At 38.6% G+C, this 11,095-nt stretch overlaps 1 protein-coding gene across 1 annotated transcript; it reads left to right on the top strand.

Moving 5' to 3' along the window:
- The first annotated feature begins 854 nt into the window (after nt 1-854).
- sod1 (superoxide dismutase 1, soluble) lies at nt 855-4,149 on the top strand. The gene is made up of 5 exons (XM_074672877.1): nt 855-1,011; nt 2,855-2,951; nt 3,081-3,150; nt 3,465-3,582; nt 3,761-4,149. Exons 1-5 carry the CDS (start codon nt 940-942, stop codon nt 3,866-3,868), a joined length of 465 nt encoding a protein of 154 aa, XP_074528978.1. The 5' UTR covers nt 855-939; the 3' UTR covers nt 3,869-4,149.
- Nucleotides 4,150-11,095: the final 6,946 nt, after the last annotated feature.

Here is an 11,095-nt window from a genome sequence, read left to right as displayed (position 1 = left end):
TTCTCGCTTAAAGTGAATTATTATATTAAAGCTTAAGTCTGATATAAATAACACTGACAATGTAGCAATTCAGTTCAGGATTACAGTTTGTTCCTTTGTTATCCAAGGTTAAGGAGCCAAATGTGACATTTTCTGTTCATATTATATTTGTAAAGTCTACTTAGGTCTAACAGCAAAAGTTGACTAAAAACTTGATTCCCCTTGAATAAATATCTGAAAGACCTGCAGCTTGCTATTTAAATAAGTTGGCACCCAGATTAGTTAGTCATACTGTCCATTGAGACAAACTGAATAAATGTTCAAAGGGAATTTTGGACCTTCCTAAAGAAAACAGAACTTGCCCCACAACTTTACTGTTGCAAATGTTTGAAAACTTTTTGGGGGCCTCATTGGCCAATCATTGGCCCTTTGCATGGTCCTGATTTTTCCTCCCCCAGATGGGCTCCTGCTGTGGACTGGGCAGAATTACCAATTGAATTAATAGCATATATGGTTTTTAATGACATTTTATTTAGATTAAGTCATTATTGGAGCATACAATCAATACTTACTGTATTTGACATGCGTAAAGGATGGTGGTTATAATTCTTATTTCTACTCTACATTTTGTATGTTATTCTATAAGTTAATATTTATAATGATCAGAAATATATTTATATTTCTGGATACAAATTTGATCAAAGCGTACAGCTTTAAATGGGTTATTACCTCTGGTTATTACATTATAAATGTCAAGTGACTCGCATTATGCTCAGCCACTTCATGCGCTTTCCCCCTCCGTTACGTCATCGACCAATAAAAAATTGTTCTGTTGGTTAAGAAAAGCTTTGATTGGCTGTCTTCAACAGAAGCCCGCCCATCACGCTGATACATATTGGCTAGCTCTCGCGTGCACCAAGAGGTAAGGCAATTTATACGTCCTTCGGAACCTTCGCAAAAATGGTGCTGAAAGCTGTCTGCGTGTTGAAAGGAGCTGGGGAGACCACCGGAACCGTTTACTTTCAACAAGAGGTGGGATTAACCTATTTTCTTTGAGAGATAGAGGAAGAGAGAGATGGTTAACGAAAGTACCAGAAAATGCACCACGCAGGGAGTGTTGGTGCTTGAATGCTAAGCTGGCTAAGTTCTCAATACAAATGCAAGCATGCTAGTAAAGTTGGACCAAGACCTATCAAACCTGCTACATGATTGATTTTAAAGGCACCTAAATAGGTTTAACACTGTTTTTTACTTTATTGGTTAACGTGAATTCACGGTGTTTATAACTATTTGTTGCTATTCGATCCTAGCGTACATGTTATAAAATGTCAACCTTAGCATTGGATAAAGTGCTCATACATTCGTGACAGCGGGTTGTGACTTATAATAAGGTGTAGTGCAGGTGCAAATACGCTTAAAAAATGTTAATAAAAAAAGCTAAAGATAGCTTGTCATAAAAATTACAACCTTTGAACGTTTAGGGCCCTGGATTTGTTAATGATCAGCAGCGTGCGTCCTGGAAACGCCTGTTGCACAAGTTGAACGTTTTCATAGACCAGATTTATAGTGCTAAGTTAACAGTGGAGTGCTGTGGTTAGCCGGGCAGCACCGTGTCAGTGGGCACTTCTGCTTTCAGTTGTTTGGCCTTAAATAGTAGCAGTTAGGGGAGAAATCTTGAGGGGGGAAAAATTCAGTTATAAAAGGAGAGTCCACCCGTGTTGTTTTGCTGAGTCATTGCCTGTCTGGTTTCGTTGCTTTAACCTCGACTATTTGTCCTCTATGTGGACAGCAAGCGGGGCTGTGCAAACAATGTGTTGTTAGTGGGTGGTATTAGTAGCATTTGACTAGAAGTCCAGATTTCTGCTGTTACTGTGAAACTTTACGGGTTTTTTTTTACATATCGACAGAGTCGAATGAATAAGCTACAAACTAAAATGCACATAGTTCATTTTAATACACAAACTGATAATCTCGAGGTGTTGTTGATGTGCAGATGGTCACAATAAGATAGAGAGCAGCATGTGACACATTGTGTCTAGGGCCTCTGACTTTGCAGAAAAACTGCGTTATCTCTTTTGACAAAGTCTCTTTATCCAACTCAAAAATATGAACATGCATGTTTCCTTGTTTACTACTTTGATGAATAGATTAAATGAGCCTTGTCTACGGTGTACAATGTCACCAGCAGGTTTGCTTCTGTCCATGCATCTTATTAAAAACATGCATAAACAAAGGAAATATGTTCATGGAAAATGACTGAAAGTAGCACCTTATTCTTCAATCCCACCTGCAATTGCAGGTGGGATTGAATATTTAAGAAAGTGCATTTGCACTTTCTTAAATATTTAGCCTGTCATCTGCTGTCCTTTTGACAAAACAAATCTGCCGAATAACTATTAAAACCCAATTGAGGATGAAAATAACATTACCAATGGCTGACTATTTGGGAGTAAATTTAAAATATGGTGTATGAAGACAACAAATTTCATATTTCCTTCAAAGTGTTGCCTGGGATTCAACCAGCTTCTCTGCATATTATGTTGCTCATACAGTCACTTCAACTGAAATCCTTCAGTCAGTGATGTTTGTATTAAGGTGTGTTGAGATCAAGGAGATTAAGTCTTTGTGAAAATGTTCCACTCCAGTGGTACTACACCTTTGACATTTTTTATTGTCTTGTGGCTTTGAAATCAAATACAAGTTGAACAACCATTCTTTTGTGTGTTCTTTATTTCTCATGACTGACTTGGTCATAAGAATGAGACAAAAATAATCCCCATTTGTGCACTTTGGCTTCAAGTCCCTGTAGCCCATCTGGCTTTGACAGCTTTCCTCTGTGTTTGTGTTCCTGATGAATGATGTTCTCCTAATGTAGAGCGAATCAGACCCTGTGAAGCTGACAGGGGAAATCAAAGGTCTCACTCCTGGTGAGCATGGTTTCCATGTCCATGCATTTGGGGACAATACCAATGGTGAGCATCTGGCAACACTACACATTCAAAGGTTTATACAACTACAGTCCTTAGTTTCAGCATACCCAGGAACAGACTAAAAAGATGCAGAGTTTCATCTTGATGTTTTTATCTCCATCTGTTTTGCAGGGTGCATCAGTGCAGGCCCTCACTACAACCCCCACAATAAGAATCATGCTGGTCCCACTGATGCAGAGAGGTGAGTGCAATCTGAGGGAACAGTAGTTCAGGGGTGATTTCAGTGTTCAGCTAGTCACTGTGCCGGGTAATACTCCAAAAACAGCTAAAACAAATAATTAGCGATTATCAGAATCATAGACACATTAAATTGGTAACACATTTGAAGCGCACTAGCATTTTAAGAGTTTCTATTTAAGTGCATTGAAAAAATAAATTATTCTTGTCTTCTGTCACAATGTATGATTTTTCAAATGTTATTCTTTCTCTGCCAGTATGTTGTTGGTCATATGTGTTAAATTTGCTCGATTTTGTCATTTTGTGGCTTGCAAAAAGGCATATTGGAGACCTGGGCAATGTCACTGCAGGGGCAGATAATATTGCCAAGCTAGACATCACGGACAAGATGATCACCCTCACTGGCCCCTACTCTATCATTGGCAGAACCATGGTGGTAAGGAAAAATGCTGTCATGCTTCACTCTGATCCAAGTTAACCCAGTATGCAAGACGGGAAAGTTTTTGCTTTGTGTTACTTTTATTTGGACTCAGGAGTGTATAAGGCGGAGGTGTTACTGAGTAGATTTTCCATCGTGAGAAAAGGTTTTTGCCCATGTCTGTCTTGTGTTTCAGATCCATGAGAAGGCAGATGACCTGGGAAGAGGAGGTAATGAGGAGAGTCTAAAGACTGGCAACGCAGGTGGACGTCTTGCCTGTGGTGTCATTGGCATTACCCAGTAGAAAATCTGCTAGATTGTAGAGCTCTGGAAACCACTTCCTTATAGCACTTATAAGACCAACATAGCTACTTGACTTGACAATTTGTTCTTTTCAATACTCTGGCTTTTTATTTTCTAGTCCAGAGAGTAGATAAGCCATGCTTCATCCTGTCTGTTCTCCGTGACTATTATTTGTATAGTTTTGTGTCTGCTCATTAGTTTTGTTCCCAAAGAATTATTGCAGGTAATGAACAGGTGTGTGCAATTTACAGAGCTAATCAATAAATTGTCAACTCATCTGAATTATGGGTAATAGTTTTTTTTTTTCATTTAATATATAATTATGTCAAACAAAGCTGATGTTGATGACTTGGATAGTTGCTATACTGTTACTGTACTGTACTTACTAGACTATTTAAGTGGTTCTTGGGGGTCTAGCTTTTCATCTGCAATTGTTTAATCCACACTGGATTAGAATGTTTGATTTGTAATGTCCATTTTGTCCCTCTGAAGCAAGACATCATACTTAATTGTTAAAAAAAAAAGTCACATTTTCATTGGGGATTTAATAATGCAATGTTTTTCTCAAGCAGTCCCACAATGCAACTTTTAAAACCATTACCATTACCACAAAACCGAATGGGTAGCATAGCCACCATGTTTATCCAAAAGATCTCGTTTTGCATGTAAACTATACATGTGGTCAGTTTTACAAAATGAAAAGTTCTACAAGATTTTTATTTCAAATGAATTGAGAATTCTGCTTTTTTATCGTGTAGTCTGGCTGGGTTCACATTTTTACAAACAACCAGTATTTTACTTAAGGACATCCTTTCAGGCTTACCAGTTGGTAACACCAGACAGACATATATACTGGAAAAGTACTTTTTAGTTTTGCTTACTTTAATTTTCTGTGATTATGTTAATGTTTTTTTTCTTTTCAAACTCTTTATTAGCAAATTATTTTTAGCATTACAAAGAACAGCAAAGTTAAAGAAAAGACAGAGCGCCAGGGGTTTGAAAACAAAAAATTGAACAGTGTAAAGAGATAATTGAGCTATGTGCATAAAACATTTACAGCAATTAAAGTAATAATAGTTAATTGACAGGGAGTTAAATAAAACATATACTGGTAAAGTATTGACCGGAAATTCACAACAATTGACGAGTCAGTTTACGGCGCATCCATTGTGCAAAAGGGTTGCAGAATTTGCCAGAACACCGGTGATGGTCACGAGAAACAGCCGGGCTGCTGTCTCCGTGCAGTTAAAGTTCAAAGATGGTGGGGACCTAATCTCAGGTAGGACGTGCATTCAGAAGTACCATACGACATCTGAAAGAAGTAAAGGGGTTAGACATTAGGAAAAAATACTTTTGTGAAAATTTGCCATATTGGTGGCAGTTTCCTTCTTAGCTACATGCGTACTTCGGCAGTATTCTCCTACGTTTTTACTTCCATGAAACATGGGAAATATATGTAACGAATGACATCACACAGAGCTGTTTCCCCAGGTTTCGAAAAATGGTTCCTTCCTTAGCGGATAACGTCACTGTTAAAACTTTACAGGTAGCATAATGTGCTAATTAAGAGAAACGTAAAGTACACACACGCTTACGTTTGAGCAATGATTGAAAAATAAAGCTTTCCCACAAACATCCAGCAGATATTGAAGATGAGATGTGGCAACTGGTGTCTACCCACAATGCTGCGCAACCCTCTCTCAGCCATGGGAAATGGTAAAGTACAAAAAAAAAAAAAAAAAAAAATTAAGCTGCTGATGTGCGAAAAACTCAACCATTTCAACCATGATTTGATTAAACAATGGCCTTATTGTAAATTTGGACAGATATATTACAATAGCCCACAAAAGTCACCTTACATTCACAAAAATTTGTAAAAGGCAGGTTAAAAGGTCTAAAATTGTTATTTTGCATTAATAAGGAGATGCTTGGACCGGGAGCAAAAACTTGAAACGCTTTATTAGCTTACAAGCTTACATGAGCAGTGTATTGAGCAGTATCATCCCCTAGAGGGCACTGCTGCACTTTACAGCTGTTTGTAACAAGTACAGGTCTGATAATCAGAGATGGATTGGTTCACTTTTATCTGCCAGTTCATGCAAATTGTGCACACTGTGGGATTTTTTATGTATTTTTTTTATATTTTAAAGTAAATGAGTCAAACAAGAATTGTATTATCCACATAAAAGCCACTTCGGTCGCGTGCTTCAAAATTGGGAAAAGAAAAAAAATACAATCATTTAAATCAATCTCTGACAGGCCTACTAAAATTCAAATTACAGTTTGTGTTTCGCATTTGGAGTTGAAATCTTGGTCTTGTACACATTCCTGCCCACAGAGAGCTAGCGTTTGGCCACAGAAATTGCATGCTTTATAAGCCTTTTCCTTTCTACTGGAATGGTGGATGCTTGCATGTGAAGTGACTTGGCACTCTTTCTCTGGGAAATGAGATATTGGAGGCTCTTCAATAGGGTTAATACTTTAAGGAGTAATCCAGAAGCAAGCTGTGGAGTTGTATTTAGTTTTAAGTCATGCACGAAAGGTGCAGTGGGGTACTCATGAGATTAAAAAAAAAAAAAAGCTTTATGTAGAAGGACTGCCCACTGCACCTGAAAATCTAATGCATCAGGATGTATCATCTGTTATGCATAGAAGTAAATGTATGCATTTGTTCCTGCTATGGTTTATAGGGGTGATCTATAAGATCAACTGGCCCCTAAGTTGAAATATCTGTATTAGTGAAGACAGATGCAACCAGCAGGGTGGAAAGACAGACTGACTGTAAAAGCTGGTATAAATAGCTGGAGAGTGGAGGTGATGAATAATAGAGACTTCCATTGCTGCTGACAGTGAGGGAGAGAGGCCGTGACAGCAGCCGAGGCCAGGAAAGCTCAGCATAAAAGCACAGAGTGGAAATAAATAGAATAGAATGAGAAGTATTTAGCCAGCTGTAGAAGGAAATGATCATGTAAAAGTTTGTCACAATACTGAGCTTTACTTGGGACGTAAAAGGAACTTATTCAAATGACAAAAGCATACCAACGAAACTACCAGTATCAGCCTTCACCTTCAATTTAAACCCTAGATTGAGCAAACACAAAACAGGCTGTACTTATGTAAGGCTTGGAGCTCAACTGTCACTTTACCTGAACAACACGTTTCCAGGTGAAAGGTAATGCCCGGGGTGTTCTCTTCCCTTTAATAGTAATTGCTCCAGGATAATACGGAGCAAAGTAACCATTGTACTAGTGAACCAGTTGTGCAGGGTTCAGTGCTTTTGTTGCTGACCTTACTGTAGTGTCTGTCATTTTGGATCTATCATATGATACAAGAAGAGAAATTAAAACTCCCTTCATGGACTTATTCTCTACACCAAACACAACACAGATGGTAAGGATGTCCCCCTGATGTGAACTAAAAGGTGACTCAGAGGTAGAGGTTCTTTTTGTCAAAGTTATGTAAGTGGAGAGGTTTGAACTTTATTTTGTGAGGATGTTCCACCCCCCACCCCACCCCACCCTACCCCAAACACATCCAGGTTTGTGCTCCGAAGTTCTCTTGACAAAAACCAGTGTAGTCACATTTCAGGAGGCTGCTTCCCATTGCTCTCCCCCAGGGCTGCAGCAGATGATGTATAGCTGAGCGTTTCACCAAAAAACTCCCAACTGGTTCACTCTTGTCAGACATCTGAATGCTACATATGTAATAAAACACCATTCAGGTACACTCAGTGTGAAAGATTTATCTGAATTTAATATTTTACACTAAAGAATCTGCTGGATACAACAAAAGATAAGGGCACACACATACTCACAATATAATGTGGTATTGTCATCTTGTTGTGAGGAACTCAGTTCTTTGTAGTAAAAAGACATTTTTCTGTTTTTACATTAGAGCAACAGAGTTAAATAACTGAATATGAGATGCATTGTTTAACTATCCACCAGAGGTTAAACAGGAACACAAACGCTGTTTTTCTGCTTTCATCAAATGCAGAAAAACAGCTTTAAGTCACATTTGTGAAGCAACAAGCCATGAATATACATCAGTTTTACACATCAGCCAACTCTTGGAGCGCAACTCAGCCTGAAGAAACAGTTACATAATGTCTTAGGTGGCTCGGAAGAGTGAAGTTAAGGTTGATCTAATAACATTGTGTCTCTGAGAGCTTTGCAGTGCACTCGCAGACAGCATATTCATGACAGAAAGTTGCATAACGAACTGTATGAGTAGGATGATGAACGGTATTATCACTGGGCATACAAAAAGTGGATGTGGCTGATTTAAATCCTTCATTAGACACAAATAAGCCACCTGATAAGTTTCTTCTATCGGGCTGTAAACATGTTTTATTGTGGTAAAAAGAACATTAAATGTAAGTTTATGGAGACTCATTCACTTCAATGAGCTGTAATTTTATGCTACTTGGCCTCATATATTCAGTCCCTTGGATGCTGTGATTTCATTTCACCTGGTTTGTTGGATGTGATTAAATATTCTGTCATGATGCATAAAAAGAAACTTGAGGTATAATGTTTCAAAAGCGTGTCCCATACCAGGGACTACAAGTCAGGATATCATAGCCCCACATTTCCTTTATTATGTTTTTTGAATATGTGTAAGTCCTGCAGTTAAAAGAGTCAGTGGTAAATGGATTCAAGCAATTACTTAACCATTAATTAAGTCCTTTATTTATAACAGGTTTTATAGTTGAGATAACCAGCCTCTGTTCTGGTTACTTCACACACAGCAGTAGCATGTTGTGGAACAGACACTGGACTCTCTTCTGCTCCTAGCCCTGAATGATCCCATTGAGGTTTTGGTGCTCACTCCCCTGTGATCCCCCTCTCGTCTCTTGGGTGAGAGTTCACCTTCCGGTACATCGTCTAGCGCCCAAATTGTGGGGATATTTTAGAGGCTAGGAGCCATAGGTCAGGGGTGAGATACCATAAATGGTGACCACCCTATGGGACATGGTAAGTTGGGAGACAGACTAATTACAAGCCCCCTGTGACCTAACCTCTGCCCCCATGATCTGTATGTCATGTGAACACGAGAGGGGAACCCCCTGAAAACCTCCTTTCTCTCAAATTTGTCGGCTTTTGGTTTCAGTTTCAGGTTTTCTTTAACTTTAGCATCAGTATGACTGAAAAACATAAATTACTATAAATCAGTACTTAAAGTTTGGGCAAGACACTGGAAAGAAGAAATGTCCCTGGAATTTGAAAAGCATTTAGGCGTGAAATATGGTTCAATATCCTATTAGCACAATATACGCAGGATGGATGGGCTACATCCTGAGCAGGATAACTCCAGAGGGATTCAAAGGCCCATTTAACACATTACTGTCCCCCTCTCATCCATGGTCAAACAGCAGTCCAGGGGTCTGACCTTTGAACTCAGTGGCCTGCTAGACCATAACTCTCACTTTCACTCAAGAAAGTGGATGTTGTTCTTTCTAGGAAGATTGCCTGAAGGATTTTCAGCACTGTTAAGTAGAATATTGTGTAAAGGACACACATGAAGGATTTTTGACAGCTGAAGAGCTTTCCAGACGCTGACTGAAAGTGACATTCCAAAGATTCCTCTTGGTGTTACCCCCGACTTGTCAATGCCATGCTACATGGTTCAAGAATTACTTTGCTTATAAACAGACTGTTCTGTTTAACTCTCGTGCAGATTTTATTTTATTTTTTAATTCTGATAGTGTCAGTATAAAAAGAGCAGTGTTTCTCTAAGGTTACTAGTTTAACACACCCATAAGGTGATTTATAATAACCAAATTTTATTGCAATCACCTCAAAGCTTTTAAGATGTTTCCCTCAAAACTACAAATGTGAAGGTATCCATAAAGTCATTCAGATAAATCATTAGGATAAATGAATGTGTAGTTGACAATTTATAATAATACCATACATTTTCACCAGGGATGTGCTTTAACATCAGTATAACTTTAATATCTGCTCTTAGTAGATTCTGAACTACTGTATTGGCATATATGAACACTTCTTTACCAAAGTCCCCTCTGGGGATTGTTAAAGTATTTAGGGCACTGGTTCAGTCTGGTCTGTTTTGCGCCTCATCAGGCAATCTCCCTGGCAGGTGGCCAGGGTTCAAATCCAACTTGTGGCACCTCCCTGGATGTCAGTTTTCAACCCCACCTGATTTCCTGCTGTATCCGCTATCCTGTCATGTAAAAAAGAAAGGTTATGTGACACTTAATAATGACTTTGTGATGATGTGTCAGCAGCAGGCTTCAACATGCCTGCCGACTGGCAGTGCATGGAATAGTCAGATGGCAGACGCATTACTGCAAGTCAATTTTGAAAATAATATTTAAGGTAGAAGTAATTTTTTGTTGTTTCATTTTAAAAACTAACAGTATATCAGAATGGGAGCGGCTATTAAATTCTAATGTAGAAAATACTGTGTGGATTTTACAATGAAAAAAGGAGGTGTGTTGATATCCACACCATGAGTTTGAAAATATCAGCATGTCAGATGATGGGACAAATCAAAATTGTGAACAAGTTTCACTGCATCAGAGGAAGTATGATATCACCAAAGTTTGAAGATTATTTTATCCAGAAAACCATCAACAGACATTAGCCACGTATACATGGACCCAAATATTCCGCTTGCATTCCGTTTATTTGCTCAAACGGAAAGAATGTAACCTTTGTATACACCTCATTCCAAAAGAAAAGTGCCAATCTGAATGGACATTTTATCGGTGTCACAGGGGTGGAATATTCCTTTCTCCAAACCGATTGAGGTATCATGTATCCACTCAGACGGAAAGTTGTCAGGGTGCGTTCTTTCAGCGCATGCTCAGATATGACGTAAGACGCAACCAGAGACGTTCCTCAATTCTAAAAATGGCCGTGAGCAGTCTGCACCAGAGGAAAGTTTGCTTTTGGTCCAAACTTTGAAGAACAGAACATAATTTCAAGACTGGACAGACACTCACAATACGGAGTATTGCAATACCGTGATAAAAAAAACTGTTGTCCTCCGACTTTGATAAATCACGTGATGTTCTCGTTTTTCTGCGCATGCCCCATTGAGTATTCTGTTTGATTATAGCGGCGCATGTAGACCAGAGATTGGAATATTCCTTTCCATGTATATTATTGTTTTAGGAAAAGTCATTCAGAAAGATTCCATTCGGAAAGACGAAAAACTCCTCATGTGAATGTGGCTATTGACTTTCTTAGATTGTTTTTTA

Source organism: Halichoeres trimaculatus, unplaced genomic scaffold, assembly GCF_033239565.1.
Source record: "Halichoeres trimaculatus isolate MK-OKI-2021-1 unplaced genomic scaffold, fHalTri1.1 fHalTri1_scaffold_6, whole genome shotgun sequence".
NCBI lineage: Eukaryota > Metazoa > Chordata > Actinopteri > Labriformes > Labridae > Halichoeres > Halichoeres trimaculatus.
Note: the sequence above shows the minus strand (reverse complement) of the source record. Positions and strands in the feature narration are given on the sequence as shown.

Excerpts from the sequence above, each read along its gene's own strand:
- sod1 (XM_074672877.1), top strand. The coding sequence starts at position 940 with ATGGTGCTGAAAGCTGTCTGCGTGTTGAAAGGAGCTGGGGAGACCACC. Across the intron at positions 3,151-3,464 it reads GGTCCCACTGATGCAGAGAG|GCATATTGGAGACCTGGGCA; the intron begins GTGAGTGCAATC and ends GCTTGCAAAAAG. Across the intron at positions 3,583-3,760 it reads TCATTGGCAGAACCATGGTG|ATCCATGAGAAGGCAGATGA; the intron begins GTAAGGAAAAAT and ends CTTGTGTTTCAG.